We start from the raw sequence: 19,917 nt of genomic DNA, 5'->3' as shown, positions 1-19,917 counted from the left end.
TTGATCCTTTTAAAGAATCGTCTTAATGCCAGAATATGCCCCTGCTAATCTTATGACTTCACTATCATGTCATCTACATAGACTTCCACATCTTTGTTCATCATGTCACGTAATATAGCTGTAGCTGCTCTATGATAAGTTGCCCCAGCATTCTTTAGTCCAAAAGGCATCACTTTGTAACAATAGGTTCCCCATGGAGTGGTAAAGGCTATCTTTTCAAAATCCTCTAGGTGCATACTCACTTGATTGTATCCTGAGAATTCATCCATAAATGATAGAAAGGCATGCCCCACTGTGTTGTCCACAAATACATCAATGTGAGGTAATGGGAAGAATCTTTAGGGCTTACCTTGTTAAGATTTCGGAAGTCTACGCACATTTGTACCTTGCCATCTTTCTTTGGCACTGGTACTATATTAGCCAACCACTGGGGGTACTTCACCACTTGTAGAAACCCTGCATTCCACTGCTTCACAACTTCTTCTCTAATCTTTTCACTCCATTCTGGCCTTATTCTTCTGAGCTTCTGTTTCACCGGTTTTAACCCAGGGTAGGTCGGCAATCGATGTTACACGATATTGGGGTCTATACCAGGCATATCCTTATAAGACCAAGCAAAGACTTCGGTGAACTCCTTTAGAAGACTAATCATCTATTCTGCTTCTTCGTCATCTAGGGTGTAACCAATATTTACCTCTCGAAGGCATCGATCAGTTCCTAGATTAATAACCCGGGTATCCTCACAGATGGGTTGGGCTTTCTTTGGTTTGTATTATTTTATTAACTCTTGATATTTATTAAGATCATCATCAGAAAAAGGAGGCAAGTCATGTTCAAAATTAGAAATTTCATTCATAAAAGAAGGAGTAATAGACTCATCATACACGGACTCTGGACTTTCCTTAAGAGGGAAGGTTGTCTCATAATCATAAACAGAAGACTTAACAACTAACTCGACTACAAACTCGATGACTGATTTGATGCTTTTATCAGTGGTATTCAAGCTGGTTGACTCAATAGCATGAGTAAACTTGAAGTTCTCTTTAATGCTAGTCCAATTCAGGAGCGGTTCGATGGCTCGATGGATAAGTAGATGTGGCAAAGGGCCTCCTTCTCCTTCTAAGAAAGTTGTTGTTATTTCTTCAATGGTGCAATTGTTCTTTTAAATAAGTGCTTGCTTCTTTACAAATACCAGCTGATCAACCTCGTGCTCTCGGAAGCCAAACTTTCTAAGGGGAGAGATGTGGTGGAGATTGCTCAATTCCTTTTCTATAAAGTCCATCTTTTCGAGCCTATTAATGGAGGCTATCTCGGTTCCTCGGTCACATTTTTGACCACCCTCATGGAACTTTTGTTGCAGTTGATTCGGGCACAGTACATGCAAACCAACATTCTTTGGGCTCTTCTTTGATTTGCATATACACTTCTTCCTCTGAAAGATCGAGGCTTGAGCTCATATAACTCTTAGGCTCTTGGTTCTTGTAGGGGGGAGCAAAGGTGGCTTTATAAATCAATGGGAAGCTATAAACTTCAAATGAGCCTTATCTTCTTTTACCATTTTCAGGAGGACTCAAGGACTTGGTGCCTCCTTTGATAGGATCAATGCTGTAGGGTTACTAGAGGAAGACCCATTCTCAATTAGTGCAATTCTGCTATCCAGGTGATGCAACTGTCTTGATTACTTTCTTTGGTTAGCATTTTTTGTTATCCTACCTCATGAGTTACCTAGTCGAATTCATCTTGAAAGAACACTTCAAATCCTGGTTGTATCTTCGCGGCAGTTTCATCAAACCATGGCTCAACATTTCTGTAAAAGGGGAAGTCCTCTCCTTCCCTTACGAAGTGCCCATTAAGAGTGGAGTAATAAGAGGTGGATATTTTCTTGGTCATCTTTAGTACCTTCTACCCATGCTGCCAATTCTTACTCCTTTGTCCAAGGGTTTGAGGAATGTACTCAAGACCACTCCTTCCTTTGCTAACCACCGGAGTAGGTAATTTTGAAACACCCTAATGATACCTTCCTAATCCCATCCCTAGAAAGTATTGCATGTTCCTCAACATTTGGTTCACTGGAGGGCTCTATATAGCTTCATAGTTAGCTGGAATATTTTCATATGGCATTTCCTAGGTGAGTGCTGCACAAGTTTCCTCTATTTCAAAACCACTAAGTTGAACTTCCTAGTCTTGTTCTTCTCCATTTTCAATATTAGCTAAGGTGTTAACCACTTCGGGATCTCCGACTGCTATAATCACCTTCCCTTCATAAATGAATTTCATTTTCTAATGGAGACTAGAGGATACTGCCTTCGCATGATGTAACCAAGGCCTTCCCAAGAGCATGTTGAAAGATGCTAGTATATCAATGATCTGGAAATCAATATCAAACTTCATCGAGCCAATCATTACGACGATGGTGAGGATGCCAAGGATTTTCCTCTTGGTGTTGTCATATGCCCATATGGTTTGGTTTGATGGTCTCATCTCTTCCAGTTTAATGCCAATACTCTTTGCCAATCTTAAGGGTATAACATTCAAAGTGGACCCCTTGTCAATGAGAACCTGGGGAACCACCTTGTCAAGACATTCTACCATGATGTGTAGAGCCCTATTGTGCTAGGCTCCTCTGGGGAGTTTAGAGTCTGAGAACATCAATGACTGTACCGCATAAGTTGCCCCTACTATGTGGGAGAGATGCACCAAATATATCTTGATCGGCACTTGCACATTGGTGAGGGACTTCAAGACTGCTTCACGGTGTGTTGGGGAGGCCATCAACAATCCCCAAATTGAGATATTAGCTTGGACCTTCTTAAGCTGAGCTAAGACCGAATTCTTTGGTTCTTTCTTCAATCCACTGGTTCCAGCCTCATTAGTGCTTGACTGTTTTACTGCTAGGGCCTTGCCCTTGTAGTCTCTTCAACTTAGAGTGTCCATCACATTGATAGGTTTCTTCATGATGATCTCTGTGGGATAGCAATTCTCATCATCGTTGTTTGTTATGGTAATTATCCCTACCATAGAATCATCTTCTTCTTTAGATTCTTTTTCTCTACTGGGAGTGGGAAGTTGTGGTTCGCCGTAAATATCAAGGGCCCTATGTTGCACTTTCTTAACCGCATTAGAAAGTCATGCAACTACTGTATCTATCATTTCTTTAAGTGTGTCATGAACCCCTATTTTTTCAAGGTTTCTCAATTGCTCGGTGCAGTAGTGTTCACTAACGGCCACTTCACCTAACATTTGATCAATTTCGTCAGCCTCGAGTTTTATCTCAACCAAACAACTATAGACACTACTCATGTGCTCTACTATAGGATTTACTTCACCCTCAAAAGTGATCTCATATCCTTCACTATCTTCTGAATCTGATGCCGGCTCATCTCTATGTGAATTGTGAGTGCTGATTGGATTGCATTGGTAGGGTCTTCTCCGATTGCATACACAGAATATCCCCCAGGATCTCTGGGTGAATAGTACCCTGATTCATCATCTTCATTATTGTCCCAAGGTCCCTGGTAGTCATCCCAGCCCTGGTACTCATCATCACCTTGAGAATCAGAGTCATCCCCATCATTCTCATCTTCACTCTCGTCCTCATCGTCGTCGTCATCATCCTCTTCTTCACTAATTTCTCCCTCACTTGGTACTTCATTAGATTCCTCTTAACCATCAAATTCTCTCGTATCTAAATGTTCGCAGTATTTAGAGCGTATGGACCGAAAGATTTCCATAGGGCCAGTCTTGACCTCATTGGCTCGAAGATGGATTAGAACAGACTCATCATCTTCTGTGTCACTCCTGATGTGGATTAAGGAGGTGTGCTCTTTGATTTGTTCACCTATTGCCAATGCCATTACTGCACTGAGGAGGTCATGTGACTTCTTCAATTGTCTTCGGATTATTCTCCCAATGCATGGTTGTCTAAATTAAAGAAGTGGGATCAACATCTTGATTTTCTCCTAAGACATTCACCAAACCTGTTGATGAGGTTATCTTTGGAGAATCTAGTAATGCAAGCATGTCCTTCCAATTATATCCACTTATCCATCCTTCCTTTGGGTTATCCACCGATCCTTAAGAGTGGGACTGATATGAAGGTGATGAGGGATATAAAGTGGGGTGGTATGAAGGTGATGTGATGTGATGTGAGAGGTATGATATGAAGATTGGGGGTGATAAGATGAGGAAGTTCCTTCTCCTTGATGGGGTGGTGAAGGTTGGTGATATGGAGGAGGTTGGTGGTATGGCAAATGTTGATGGTGTGGTAAAGGTTGATAGTATGGCGGAAGTTGAAGGTATGGTACAGTGGATCCCCTTATTGATGAGGAAGGAGGAATGGCAGATGTTTGATATTTTGATTCTTCTTCTGATGACTCTTATCTATTAGGAGCCTTCATGGCCTTGGCCCTTTGACTCATGACTTTCCTATAAGCCCGGGCATTCATGTGATTCTTTCGAGCTCTAGGTGTGATGAGTTAAGTGGGTTCACTCTCTATTGACTCTTCGTCTAGGTTGTTCACATGATCATAGAACATAGGATGAGAAAAGTGCTTATCTGATTGATACATGTAAACGGCTCTTTCGAAGGAGTCACACTCCTTTTAACAAGCATCCTTAATGAAACCACTGATGTGCCCTACTAATTCTAGAGGAAAGGACAATCTCTGCACAAGCCGGAACTCCTTTCTCCACTCATCATGCTTTTCCTTATGGTACTTCTTAGAATCTTTAATAAAATGGGTTGGATCGAAGAATTGAGGATCCCAATTTTGCTAGCCATCCATTGTTGCCAAAATGTTGATGGTTCCATGGTCTGGGAGTGGATTGAAATAGGGATGTTGATTGACCTTAACTTCAATAGTTCCATTGTCTACCAAATCCTAGATTGTGTGTTACATACCCAAGCATCTTTCAGTGTTGTGCCCCTCCTGAGTGTGGTAAGCATAGTATTCATGTTTCCTATACCAAGCTAAAGGAGGGTTGCTGATTACTCTTGGAGCCACTATCCCTAGTAATCTTTGTTTCTTTAGCTTTTCATACACTGCTGTCATGGGCATTCCCAAATCAATGAACTGTCTTATTGGACGAGAAGCCTTCTGAGTAGGGACATCTGCTTGTATCACAAATGGTTGTGAAGAGGTGACAAGTGAGATTGACTGTTGGACAGTGCCTACCATATTGGTTTTGAGACCCTTTCCGCATCCAACTCTGGTGTTCTTTCCTACATCTTAGGAGGATCCTTGATATTAGGCATCTCTTAGGATTTGGTTCTCCACACGTGTGCCAGTAGCTATCAAGGCATCAAAAATTTATAAGTGTTGGTAATAGAGGACATCATAATAAGGTTGTGACAAGTTTTCAATCAACATTTCTACTTGCTCTGCTTCTGAAGGCCGATCTGCCATCTTAGAGGCCTTATCACTAAACCTCATTAAGAAGGTGGTGAATCCTTCTCTGGGTTGCTGTCTCAACATCTCGAGCTCCCGACACTTCACATCTACTTCAGTATTGTAAGACTATTTCTTGGTGAAGGCTTTCACCACTGTTGTCAAATTCTGAGTTTGGGATGACTCCAACTATGTGAGCCACCTTAATGCGGGCCCTGATAGCGTTAACATGAAGGCTTGCCCTATTTGGTTGTCAGCAAGCTACCATGATTTGGTGATGCTAAGAAAGACTTTGAGATGAGCCTTGGGGCCTCCTGACCCATCAAATTTGTCGGTCTACCATTTGAACTTCTCGGGAATCCTTGCCCCGAAAAAGAAACTCATTTCATCAGAATCCACTATTTGACTTTCCAAACTCTTTCCCATTTGGAACATAGTTTCCAACTTTTTCAATTGCTCTTTGATTTTTCTTTTACTCTCCATCTCTGGAGGTTCCATTCGGACGTGCACCGCAAATTCCTCCTCCTCATCTTCAATCATTACCTTGGGAGGAGGGACCTTGGAATAGGCCCCCAATTGACCATTTGGATAGGTAGGTGAAGCTCCTCTCGGACCGGTTGGCCTGACTTGCTCTGGTTCTTCTGAGTCAACTCAGGAAGAATTCCCTCGATGATCCGTAGGTCCGTTCTGATCCAACTCTCCTATAGCCTATGCTGGTTCGGCCCAGGAGGGTTTCAGAGCATGTGCAATATATGAGCTAGCCCACTCTTGGCCTCAGCCATCTCTATCTGAAAGGTCCTTACGAGGTGGACCCAAGCTTGCTCAGGTGATTCAGAGTCGTGTGGATCCATGTGAACTGGGTTGTAATCACTTGGCGGTAGACAATCTCGAAGAGATTATGGAGGTGACACTGGACTTAAGCGAGTCAACCGGTTACCCTAATGTGTCCAAATGGACCGCGGAGAATACTTGAGGTGTGAAATTATGCCTGAACCAAAAGTGATTTATTTTAGGATTCTTGTATTCCCAACCCTTTATTCATTCATCCACTCAATTATCAACTAATGATCCATCCAAAGTTAGTCCACTTAATGATAGGGAGTGGGTAGGGGTCGATGCCCCTAGACCACTCAATGTCATAAGTGGGAGATTCACACAAATGGATTGACTAGAATACTCCTATTAAGACATTCTCCATCGATAAAGTCTTGCGTCCCTTAATCTTATCCCACTAGGTGACCTTCCTCTTGGTTTCTGTGGGTCTTTTAGATAATTTGGCATTTTGCAGGACTTTGACGGGCATCACCCCGGATTCGCACATACAAATTATCCATATTTTATTTCTAAGGAGGAAGGATACCTTTTATCCGAAACCCACTTAGGAGAGCATTTCTTTATAACTACAATGCATTATAGAAAAACTCCTTTTCAAGACCACAAAAAAATTCTACAGATCAGCATGTGGCGTTCCTAGGGTTCTCCATCTATTTTCTACATGATGCGAGCATGCAGTGGATGCAATAGGACCGACAAGGCATCCTTGATATACCCAGAGGTACGAGATCAAGGAGGTGACTTCCTTGTCCATTACTTGTGACTACACACGAGGTTAAGCAACTGGCCATGGGGTGGTGGAATCGTGAGTGATTGTGTTCAAAAGTGTAATGCGAGAATATCATTATTCGATCTCAGAATGTCATAAAGTGTACAAACCTCCCCGAAGGTGCTGGCATAATTACGAACATCCTTAGCATTTGACAATACCCCACACCCTTGTAGAGGAAGCATCTATGATTTGCTCTCAAAGTACTCTCCATGACATACGCTGACGTCCCTAAGGGTGCATGCATGACAGGGAGTCCCTCGCCAAATGATTTCACTTCGAGCACGATGCATGATGCAGTTAGTGAGTGTAATTACAAACATGGGATTAGTCAAACATGTTTTCAAACAAATGTGGTGGAAAATGTTCTTGTATTTAATAGTAGCATCTAGTGTCGAAAGCTTGATAGTTCCTAGTGGAGTCACCACTGTGAGGGTAGCGGCCGGAGAAAGACCTCTCCTTAGGGTAAAAAGACTTGCATTCGACCCTCTCTCCTCTTTTTCTCTTTCTTGGGGAGGGGTGTGTCGTGTGTGCTTGCCAACGGACCCCGCACTGCCGTACCACCGCTCATAGATACCTGGAGGCCTATTTCACTAGAGTGTAATGGTCATCATTGAGACGAGGATTTGATGATGGTCCAATTCAAGGGATTAGGATCATACAAAAGGGTTTGGAGTTGCCACCTAGGATTATAGGCTTAAGACCCAAGGGTGGGCCCAATTCCTGAGAAAAGGGCCCAAAAGTTTATCTGGTCTAGTGATTTAGAGTACATGTGAGGTTATAGAATTGGGAAGGTGTTAGGCACCCAATCTACTAGGTTCAATCGGTCTTCCTACTAAATGCTTAAGAACGAACATTTTCCATAATTATTTCGATTCCGCATGCATGGCTTAAGTTATCACACATATATACATTAACAGAATTTAAATGATTATGTACACTAAAATAAGGTCAATATAAAGTCTACATTATGCTAATTTGGGCGAGAAATTATACTTGAGCTTGACCCCTGTTTCGGGTCAAGAGGGGTGGAACCCCGATTAATGCCGGCACAAACTATCTTTTCGATTCTCCTGGCTCAGGGGGAAGATGGTCTTGACCTCTAACTTCCTTTCTCAAGAGATGTTGATTACGGTAATGTTCAACGGTTACTTTCGTATTTTGACTGCGGTATTGATTTGGCAGAGCTTCCACTAGGGATAGGCTACTTCTGGATTTTGGCTGAGGTGGCACTCCGACAGAGCTTCCGCTAGGGATAGGTTATGGAAGGGCTATGCGGAGGTGGTACTGTGGTAGAGCTTCTATTAGGGATAGGCTATGGGAGGGCTAGGCTGAGGTGGCACTCAGGTAGAGCTTCCACTAGGAATAGGCTATTAGAGGGCTAGGCTGAGGTGGTACTCTAACAGAGCTTCCGTTGGGGACAGGCTTTGGGACGGCTAAGCTGAGGTGGCACTCCGACAGAGCTTTCTCTGGGGATAAGCAATGGGAGGGCTAGGCTGAGGTGGCTCTCTGGAAACCTTCCACTAGGGATAGGCTAACTCTAAAGATTGAGGAGCTTCGAGGCTCGAAGAACACTTTGGATCTTATGAAGATCTCTTCGAAGACTTAAAGAACCTCAAGAGGGGATGGGAGACTAAGGGAAAAAATTTCCTACACAAAAAGCTCACTCAAAGAAGGGAAAGGATTGAAGAATTTCGAAGGCCAAAAGAACACTTCAAAGATCTGAAGAACACTTTATATCTTATGAAGATCTCTTCGAAGACTTAAAAAACCTCAAGGGGGAAAGAAAAGGAGAGAGGATAGAGCTTCTCTACCATGGATGCTCCTAGGAGACTTGAGTGTTTGTGGTGTGTTGTGTTGTGTTGTGAAAAACCAATGGGAGGGGGGTATTTATAGAATTTTTGAACCAATGGGGAGGAAAAAGGAATTTCTCTAACCAATAGGGTTAAAAAGTGTTTTTTCTAAACCAATGGGGTGAAAGTATGAAATTTTGGACCAATGGGATGGAGGGTAAATTTCTTTGGGCAATAGATAAAAAGAATTTTTTTTTGGGCCAATGAGGTAAAAAAATGCCTTTTTGGGCCAATAGGAGCTCATAGTGTAGGGCACGCTACTGAGATAGGGTAGAGTGCACAAGCTTTTCTCTTCACCAATCCGGTCATGGGAACGTAAACTCTGGCCATCAATGGTGGCACACGAGGTCAAGTAGGGGTGGACGGGAGGCTGGCATGGGCGTTGGAGGCTGGCAGGGGCATTGGAGGTTGGTATTGGTGCTAAAGGTTGGCATGGACGTTGGAGGCTAGCAGGGTGCTAGAGGTTGGCATGGGCACTAGGGGCTGGCAGGGGCGCTGGAGGTTTGCATGGGTGTTAGAGGCTGGGAGGGGTGCTGGAGGTTTGAATGGGTGGTAGAGGCTAGGAGGGGCGCTGGAGGCTAGCAGGGGTGCTGGAGGTTGGCAAGGGCGCAGGAGGTTGCCATGGGCGCTGGAGGCTAGCATGGGCACTGGAGGTTGGCATGGGCGCTAGAGGCTGGCAGGGGTGCGGGCAAGGTAGGCCATGGTCATGCGAGGCGAGTGGGGGGCAGGCGAGGTGCGTCAGAGGCAAGCCATGGGCACGCGGGGTAGGTGAGGTGCATGCGAGGCAAGCTATGGGCGAGCGGGGCAAGTGGGGTGAGTACAAGGCAAGCCATGGGTGCAGGGGCAAGCGAGGTGCACGCGACTAGGATGTAATTTTCCTAGAGCGATTACGGGAGATCCGACGGTCCAATTTTGACATATCATATATCGTTAGAATTGTAATTCTGAGTACTATGCATCCGTATGGTCACCTAGGAAATAATTCCTTCGTATATGAAAAGTCATAATTTAACCCTTCTTTTCTCTAGCATAGGGTTTTCAGGATTTTGGGTGGGTATGAAATGTTTTCGGACTGGATTACCTCAATCAATTATCATCTCTGTCGATCGGGAGTAAGAAGTTGTGTCCAAGATCCATAGTTCATAACAGTCAGAGGAGGGTGACAAAATTGGGTGTCTACAGGTTCATGCAGAATCAAGCACAACCAACCACATACATAAAATAAATCATGATGCCATGAATACAGAAATAAATATATAGTCTATATGCGAATGACGCAATCCATTTATTTATTAAACCACCTAACAATACAACTAACTCTGGTAAATGGTACTACAACACATTAGGTTGTATCCCTGGTCTCGGCACTCACACATCAATCACCCAATGATACAAACCCTAGTCATGATTAGGAGCCTGCCAGTCACGGAATGCAACTGCCGATCACACTACAAACCCCTGATAACCCCCTCTTGGCAGTCACGGCATCAAAATTATCATCGGCCACGCTGGACTAGTTGCCACCTCCGGTAACAATCACATCGTACCATAGGTGTGACATTCTGGAAAGGTTCATCGAACATACCACTATCAGGTTATATAACACCTTACCCCTTGTTGGCAAGGGGATGTAGCATGGGGAGTGTAACCAATCACAAATATCCTACATGCCTTGCATAATGAATACAGTTAGTATGGACCACGCAACACCAGAATCACCATCGGCCACGAAGCGGGTCCATTTCCAAGTATAGTCCCAGGGTACATGATATAGGAATTACCATCAGCCACAAAGTGTAATCCGCGACTATATACCTATTCTAGAATACAAGAAGTTAAGTATGGACTACGCAACACCAGAATTACCATCGGCCATGAAGCGTATCCGTTTCCAAATGCAGTCCCAGAGTACATGATACTGGAATCACCATTGGCCACAAAGTGTAATCCGCGACTACATCTAATCTAATGCATATAATCAATGCATGAATTCAACATCTACATGGAAATCATGGTACCAAAACCACCTTGGCCACACCGGATCCCGCCACAATATACATCACATATCCATATTCCCATTTCCATAACATATACATCTCAACATAATATAACATGTCATGCAATTCTTATGTACATGTAGCAATTTAACAACAATAATAATTCTAACACGTGAACAATTCTAAAAGTATAAAACACTCTGGAAACGAAAGTCGACCATCCCTCACCTCAGTTTTGTTCTATCCAATTGGGTCCCAAGTGTGTCAACCGGATGTTCAACTCACTTTCGGCCTCAAGGTAAGTGCGCATCTCTATCCTAGGCATAAAGGTAACCAAATGTTAATACATATCGGGAACATCATAGGGGACCCATAGGGGTTACCCCTAAAGGGCACAACTACTATCAAACTTTGACAGTCCAGGGTGGTCACCAGATTCACCTCACCGAAGATAGAGAAATTCCACTGGATTCATCAGTTGTGAATCCAGTGGCATTGGAAGAGAGCTCATAAGAGCTACCAACAAACCGGAAACAAGGCACCGGATTCAAGCCCAGGTGTTTCCTGTGGATGTTTCTGGTGGAAACACAGAAGCATGCCCACAGATTTGGGGCTATCTGGCTCAAGCCCAATAGCCAAGATTTGTTCTATGGAGTTTGTAGATGGTGCTCCTACCTTTATTTTAAGCTAAAGAAATCCCAATTCCATTGGGCCATTTGGGAGATACGACGATCGAAAGATCAAAACCCTAGATGGTCATTTCGTCACAAGTGTTGTCGGAGCTCACCTGGCTTGGTTTGAGCTCGAAAATAACACCGGGAGAGTGACACTCACTCAAGTTCTAAGAGTGGTAGGAGAAGTGATACTTACCTCCGAAAAGGATTCCGGCAACTAAGTGGGTAGCCAGGAGCCTCGGTGAGCTCTTCTCCCTTCTTCCTCTTCTTCTCCTTCCTTTCTCTCCTCCTTTCTCTCCTTCCCACAGTTTGGACAATGAGAAGTGAGAAATGAAGCTCACTTCTCTTATTTATAGTAAGTGAGTGACCAGAGTCTATTTGGTTGGTCCATATCCACTCCAAGTGGGTAATTCTGCAATTCGGAACACGCGGGCCCACCTCCTTAGACTCATATGGAGTACAAGTCACGAGGAATGTGAGGGAGAGTGCACGGGGTCTTCCGGGGTCTTCCGGGGTGTTCACAATACGGGTGGTGGGACCCACGTGTATCAGAACCAATTCAGCAATCTGTTAGGCCACCAGATTCATGTCACCGGATCCAGGCCTAGGCTGTTTCTGGTGGTTAAGGCAGTGTGTGCCTTGACTGCCTACTATCCTCAAGTGGTTCTTGCATGGGTGGTTGCCCTATGTTGTGTGCACAGTTCTCCAAAATTTTTGGTATGTGCCAGGATTCGGGTGCGGGGTGTCAGGTCACTTACCGTCTGGGATCGAAAGGTCTGAATCTCCTCCAATTGGACTGGCATGATATGCACGAGCAAGTGGGGTCATCCCTCCCCCTTTTATAATAAGCTGCCGTGAGCCAAAACCCGGTGGTACTTTCCACTCCCGGTCCGAGACCTATCACAACAATTCAAATTAGACCGGATTAGGACAGGGGGTGTAACAATGTATAATGTCAGTCTGCTTCTGCATTTCTTTACATGCTTCCTCTATGATTTTGATCTATAGTATAAATCATACATGAGGTAGACTCTGTTTCTTAAGATAGAATTGATGAGATTGTTTCATTCTTTAAATCTTCTTTGTTGCCAACAGTGTATGATCTCATTCTATTTCTACATTTCCCTTGCATGCTTCCTCTGTGATGTTGATCTGTAGCATAAATCGTATATATTTTCTTAAAAGAAAAAATTGATGAGATTCACTTTATTTTGTCATAAGAAGCATGTGATCCCATTCAGATTTTCATCACATGCGTTCTCTTTGGGATCGATTTTATTAATATTCGGTGATGCGACTTTCAGCTGTGAAATATGTTTCATTTTCGTTTTCATTTTGGTTCTTCAATGATGTTGTGCGATGAGATTCTCATATTTTTTTAAAATCATTTAGTTTATCCTCTTTGCTGATTTCTATTCCTTACTAACATTTCCCAATAATGTTAATGATGTGTTCTAAAGTCTTTAAGAATATGTGACAGATTTTGTATCTACCCTTTCTTTTAATTCCCTGTTCATTCTTATAGTTACATAATGTCTCTTGTGATGCAGCCTGGTTCCCTTTTATTATTGTGTTAAGTGGTTCATTATATGCCGCTTATGATCACATTCTTCAACCGGTGAATATTTTTTTATTTTTTTATTTTTTTCAAAATTTACCATTGCCAAACCAGTACATGTTTCAATTTACCATTGCTTTTCTTTGATTTCTTTAGCACACACTTCAGAATGCGTCCAGCCCCTATTCATCACAGATTTGCATGATTGATGATATTTTGTTTTTAGCATTGGATCATTGATCCCATGCTCGGTCGGGCCTTCTTTCTCCTTGTTGGGCCAAGTTAATTGGGATTTCTATTTTCAATGTAGATCGATCGAACGGGCCTACGGGCTGTTGTGTGTATTGAGTAACATGGGATTAGTGACTTTTTTTTTTTAAGACCATTCCAGATAAGCCTGCGGGTTATAACGGATAGCAGAATTGGTTTACAATTTAGGGCCCATTCCTCGTGTTTTGCTACCATAAAATGAAAATACCCTTCTTTTAGGATTAGAGGCTTAATCCAAATGGGCCTTTGGGCTTAATCAAATTAATTAATCACCCACCCTCGTTTTAGGCCATTGGATGGCCCTATGGGCTGAACCCAATTATCACATAGGGCCTTGCCTTTCTTTAATATGGGTTGATTTCTCTTAAATTTTCTTTTAGATTTCAAAACAAGTTCTTACTTCCAAAAAAAAAAAGGATTTTTCTTTAATGCCACTTAGCCATGGGCCTTGGCCATCAATTGGTCAAGAGCTTGTGCATGTGTGGCTACACCAATGCGGGCCCTAGATTTCCTCCCCAAAAATGATTTTTTTTTTTCAAATATGAGTCCTTGACCTAAGAGATTAATCTCTCCTAAATCTAATTTTGGTCAAATCGGCCCAATCATGATTTCTTGTCGATTTTCACATCAAAATCATCTTTCAAATCATTTGTTGTGATCTCATGACATTTTCTTATTTTCTTTGGCATTGTCGGCCCATTTAGGTCCAAAATAGGATGAGTCCACAATATTTGTCTAAATTTGTTTCAAACGTGTCAAAAAGATTTTCTTCCCTTGGGGTCTAGTCTATTCATGACTAGATTCTTTTCCCTAAGGCCCTACATTCCAATTTTTTTATAAAACAAAAATCTTATTTGAGTCTTTTATTTATTTATTTTGGTTTAATTTTTAAGCAAGTGAAGAGATACCCTGAGCCCTAGGGGTGTCAATTCGTGGCCCGACCCGACAGAACCGACCAGAACCGACCGTTTAAAGCCCGACCCGGCCCGGCCCGTTTATTAAACGTGTCGGGCTTGAGCCCGGCCCGTTTATAAACGGTCGGTCTCAGTCCTGATACTTGGACCGTCGGGCACCCGACCGAGACCGACCAATTAATACCCGACCGAGACCGGTCTATTTTGCACTGGCCTGGCCCGGCCCGGCCCGGTTGTAAGATACCTATTCTACCCCCATATGAAAGAGTTAAAAAGAAAAAAACCAAAAACCCTAGTATTAACCTTCTCTTCGTTTAACATTGCCGCCGTGCCGTGGCCGCCGCTGTGCTCTGCGAGTCTGGGTCGAGTGTCGTCGTCGTCGTCGTCTCGCTTTCTGGGGGTCAGTGCGAGCTGCTGTGCTCTGCGAGTCCGCCCTAGTATTACGGCCTTTCTAATCCCATTAAATGGAACTCTAGAATGCAGCCGAGCTTCCAATCTCACGATCCGGGCTTCGGCTCAGCCTCTCCCTCTCAAGAACGCAGAGGAACTCATCGATTCTGTCCAAACATTCATCCTTGATTGCGATGGTGAGTTCGTACTCACTGAATTCAATTAACTGAAGCTGAGATTGCTCTTAAGCCATCTGGAGTTTTTGTACATATTCTTGAATTTAATCCATCAAGCTCCAATAGAGACAAGACTTGAAGATCAACTCCCATCCTTGTTGCTCTCGGTGGGTTTCAGTAGAAGGGGGGGGGAGAAGTTGGGTTCATTTTTTAATCAAGGACGAGCACAGGTTTGTTCTTAAGCCATCTGGAGTTCCCCCTTTCTGATGTTTTTTGTTCTCCTTACTACATATGGATTGTTTTATGTGGAACCTACTCTTTCTCTCTCTGATTTTCACTGTTTCTATGCATTTTCTCTGCTCAAGGTGTTTTTACTTTCTCGCAGGTAGTGGTACATCCTTGATCCTTCTTGGAGGAGCAGGTTCTCACACGTCAACGATAGAGACAAAGCTGTTAGTTACTTTTCCTATTCACTCGTTTGTTTTTTCTATTCTTTAAAATTTTCTTGTAGAATTCTATTAACGCGTAGCATTGTGATCATCCGTAGTAGCTTTTTCTTGTTCTTGTTATTGATTTTAAGGTATATGAAATCCACCATCTATTGTTGACACTCATTGGCTAACGAAGGAAAATCTAAACATTCTAAACACAAGCATTTAAATCTGTCTGTCTCTCGCTCTCCATGGGAACCGGATGCCTGTCCAACGTTGATCTATTTTCTTGCTCGGTAGACCTGGGCCTAAGTTATGCTTCTAATTAGGTGGTTATGTTTGGCTTAAGTAGGCCATTCCTAGAATTCTATAATTGTTAATCACATGATCAGTGCATATCTTTCTTTTTTCCTTGATCTAGAAATCTGTTTTGAATGGTTTCACTATGGTTTAGACTTTAGAGTTGCGGTGGTTCCGTGGTTGGATGTTTATATGACTTCTAATTTGGATGTATATGACATAGTATATCAGGTCTACCTGAATACCTGATGAATCCATTACCTGAAATTTTATTTATGCTTTTCTTTGTTCATGACAAGAATCCATGCTATGCTTTATGAGCTCCATTATTGTTTCTTCTTGATGAATTTATCACATAAATTCCATACTGTGTTTATGTTCATGAAAATAAAATCCGTACATCACTTCCTAATTCACTTTTGATGGATCAATGTTTTCGGTTGATCTTCCCTTTGTTGGTTTCTCATTTGTTTGTTGTGAGTTTGAGAGTCAAATATTTGTAGATGCTATGTGGGTTAGTATCGATTTTGAATAGATATTTGGTTGAATTTTAAAATATGGTTCTCTTTTATTTTCATTTAATTCCCTCAAGGAGCATCCCCTTTGAGGAATTTAGTGATGTCATCATGTACTTGTTGGGATTAATGTTGAGTTACTAACCGTTTCTTTGACATTATTTGCTCCACTTGATGTGTATGAAATTTTATTTACTGATAATTCATGTAGAAAGCATGTTTCACTGATTACATAATAATTTTTTGGCATTTCGATTGTAAATATATCCATGCCTTAGATTATGATATCTATTGCCTAAATGAGTTGAAACGATGCAAGACCTTAAATTAGTGGGGATTTATTTTTTACTGAATAAATGTTAAGTCTTATTAACATGAATTTGAACAATATTGTTTTATTTTGAGGAAGATTCAATTTATATTTATTATTTTGCATTCTATTGTTGTTTTATTCAGTTGAATTGCATAATGTCAAATCAAAAAGATCAAGAAGTTCAGATGTCTGTTAATGAAGTAAACAGAGGGAATGGTTTTAGTCCGTCTAGTTTAAGAACTGCATCTGATCATAATACTGGGCCAGTTGTTTCATCTGCTACAGTTAGTACTTTACCAAGAAATAGGAAAAAAACTTCCATAGTTTGGAAAGATTTTATTAATATCCCTAAAGAAAAAAATCCCGATGGAAGACAGAGAGCAAAATGCAAGGCTTGTGGGAATATATATCTGGCTGACTCATCTATCAATGGCACTGGTAGTTTGAGGAGACATCTTAAGTCTTGCCTCAAGCGTAAAAATAATGATGTTGCTCAAATGTTATTGGGTGGAGGTGATGGGAATGTGGCACTGAAAACTAAGAGGATTGACGCAGATGTAGTTCGAGATATGATTACCACACTTATTGTCAGACATGAGTTGCCCTTGGTATTCGTCAAGTATGAAGAGTTTAGGGCTTTGATTTCTTATCTTTACCCACAATTTAGTCCTATTAGTAGGAATACCCAAATGGCTGATATTTTGAAGTTGCATACTAGAGAAAGCAAGAGGATAAAGGATTTTTTGAGTTCCTTCAATGGTAGAATGTCATTGAGTACTGATTTGTGGACTTCTGTAACCACTGACTCCTATATTTCTCTCACTTGTCATTATATTGACACAGAATGGGTACTACATAAAAAATTATTGAAATTTTGCATCATGCCACCCCCACACACAGGAGCTAATATATGTGAAATTGCTTCAAATATGTTGTTGGATTGGGGCATAAAGAAGAAATTGTTCTCTATTATATTAGATAATGCCGGTGCTAACCTCTATTTTATTGAGCACTTGAAAAAAAGTTTGGTATTAAAGAAGGCATTGTTGTGTAGTGGTGAGTTTTTTCACAACAGATGTTGTGCTCATATATTGAACCTAATTGTACAAGATGGTTTGAAGTGCATTGATGAATCTGTACATTTTGTTCGATCGAGTGTAGCATATGTGAAGGCATCTCAAGCAAGGAAAGTAAAGTTTCTTGAATGCTACAAACAATTGGATATACCAAGTCAGAAAGGGTTGCATGGAGATGTTTCCACAAGGTGGAACTCGACTTATCACATGCTTGATTCTGCCATTGTCTATCAGACTGCATTTCAACAACTAGAGTTGGTGGATAAAAATTTTAAAGTGTGTCCAAGCAATGAGGATTGGAAAAAGATTGAACACTTATGTTCCTTTTTGAAGCCTTTTAATGACATTACTGAATTATTGTCTAGGTCAAAGTACCCAACAGCAAATTTGTATTTTCATAATGTATGGAAAATACATTTGTCTTTGTTGAAAACGATAAATCAGGGAGAAGACTATGTGAAAAAGATGGCACAAGAAATGAAAAAGAAGTTTGATAAGTATTGGGACTCATATAGCATCATTTTAGCTATTGCTGTTGTATTTGATCCTCGTTACAAGCTAATCTTTGTTAGGTATGCTTTTGATAAGATATACAGTTTGGATTCAACAGCAATGGAAAAGTTTAATCTTGTGAAATTGACCTTAGCACGACTCTTTGAAGAGTACTGGTGCATGGAGATAACTGAGGAAGAGAGGGGATTTCAATCACATGCTATTGAGGACAATACAGTTGGAGATGTTTTAGATTGGGAGGTATAAATCATTATGTTTTTTTTTTTGGTTGTTTAAAACATATATTTTAATTCAATATATTACATTATTCATTTTGATTATTTTGTTTTGTAGGAGCTATCTATGTATGAGAGTTCTACTACTACTGTAATACAAGATAAATCCGAATTAGATTTATATCTAGAAGAGCCAAGGATTAAAGATCCGATCAAGCATTATGATGTATTGGCCTTTTGGAAGTCACAAGGATCAAAGTATCGTGATCTTTCTCGGATGGCACGGGATGTGTTGGCTATTCCGGTATCAACTGTTGCTTCTGAATCAGCTTTTAGTGCTGGAGGTAGAGTTATTGACAAATACAGAAGTAAGCTATTGCCTACAAATGCTGAAGCGTTGATTTGCCTTCGAGATTTGATGTTCGGAGTAGACTTTAGAGGTAATTTCAAACTATGTAAATATACATTTTTCATCCGTTAAACAAATGTTGCTTCGTCGCATTTTTTTGGTCATAATCTTAATATCTTACATGTCCTCTTCTTCATTTTGTACACTTTTAAATCTGAACCAGTTGATGATGCCAGTGATTTGGCTAATGCTTTGGGGAATGTGTTGTCTTTGGATGTGAGTAGTGATACTAATATTACAGTAGAACCTACACAAAGATCTTCTAATGCCTCTACTGCAGCTAATGTTTAGTCTGTTAGGTGAAATTCCATGGGTAATATCATTCTTGTTCTTTGATTATGACATATTCGCTATCTTTTATCTTTACATTTACTAATGTTTATGTTTCATCTATTTTCTATTAGGTGGGATTGATGTTGAAGCACTCCAGATTGGACGAAATCAGGATAATTTTGAGTCATGTAACTAAATATTTAACTTTGGGGATGTTTGGATACGAATTTAAGACTTTTTGTGATATTTCTAAATATGTTAATTGTGGGATGTTTGGATAAGAATTTGGGACTTTTTATGATTCTAAATATTTTAATTATGAGATGCTTGGACAAGGATTTAGGACTTTTTATGATTCTAAATATTTTAATTGTGGGATGCTTGGACAGGATAAGGATTTAGGATTTTTTATGATGTTTCTAAATAATTTAATTATGAGGATGTTGGATCAATGCTTTGGATTTTTTGTGATGTTTTTAAATATGTGACTTGGAAGAGAGTAGATTCCTCTAAATATGTTAATTGTGGGATGCTTGGATAAGGATTTAGGACTTTTTATGATTCTGAATATTTTAATTATGAGATGCTTGGACAAGGATTTAGGACTTTTTATGATTCTAAATATTTTAATTGTGGGATGCTTGGACAGGATAAGGATTTAGGATTTTTTATGATGTTTCTAAATAGTTTAATTATGAGGATGTTGGATCAATGCTTTGGATTTTTTGTGATGTTTTTAAATATGTGACTTGGAAGAGAGTAGATTCCTCTCTATTTAAAGAAGTAATACAATTAAACTCAACAATTAAAGAAGGCCCATTTAAAAACCGGTTATGTCCGTGGCCCGGTTAAGGCCCGACTAAAACCCGATTAAGGCTCGATTTTATTGGCCCGATTATAGCCCGAGACCGACCGACCGAATATAAAGTGTACCATGCCCTCACTAACTAAGCCCGATTAGTTAAATGGGCGGACATGGTGCAACCTTTAAAAGTCTTCAAGCCCGATTAAGCCCGATCAAAATCAGACCGGCCCGACCGATTGGCACCC

General features: G+C 41.1%; 1 protein-coding gene and 1 long non-coding RNA gene across 2 annotated transcripts; both read left to right on the top strand.

Moving 5' to 3' along the window:
* Positions 1-17,389: 17,389 nt before the first annotated feature.
* LOC122065957 (zinc finger BED domain-containing protein RICESLEEPER 2-like) lies at positions 17,390-18,679 on the top strand. Its single transcript, XM_042629786.1, has 2 exons — positions 17,390-18,210; positions 18,304-18,679. Exons 1-2 carry the CDS (start codon positions 17,665-17,667, stop codon positions 18,664-18,666), a joined length of 909 nt encoding a protein of 302 aa, XP_042485720.1. The 5' UTR covers positions 17,390-17,664; the 3' UTR covers positions 18,667-18,679.
* Positions 18,680-18,798: 119 nt separating this feature from the next.
* LOC122065956 lies at positions 18,799-19,210 on the top strand. Its single transcript, XR_006136169.1, has 2 exons — positions 18,799-18,893; positions 18,999-19,210. It is a non-coding gene; the product is annotated as an uncharacterized LOC122065956 (long non-coding RNA).
* The last annotated feature ends 707 nt before the right edge of the window (positions 19,211-19,917 follow it).

This window comes from Macadamia integrifolia, unplaced genomic scaffold (assembly GCF_013358625.1).
Source record: "Macadamia integrifolia cultivar HAES 741 unplaced genomic scaffold, SCU_Mint_v3 scaffold2162, whole genome shotgun sequence".
Taxonomy (NCBI): Eukaryota; Viridiplantae; Streptophyta; class Magnoliopsida; order Proteales; family Proteaceae; genus Macadamia; species Macadamia integrifolia.
The sequence above is the reverse complement of the archived record's forward strand: the minus strand, read 5'-3'. Positions and strand labels throughout refer to the sequence as shown.

What these genes read in the sequence shown, in the direction of transcription:
- LOC122065957 (XM_042629786.1), top strand. Translation starts at nt 17,665, where the DNA reads ATGCTTGATTCTGCCATTGTCTATCAGACTGCATTTCAACAACTAGAG. An exon ending in GAGATGTTTTAGATTGGGAG is followed by an intron (nt 18,211 to 18,303) that starts GTATAAATCATT and finishes TTTGTTTTGTAG; the next exon opens with GAGCTATCTATGTATGAGAG.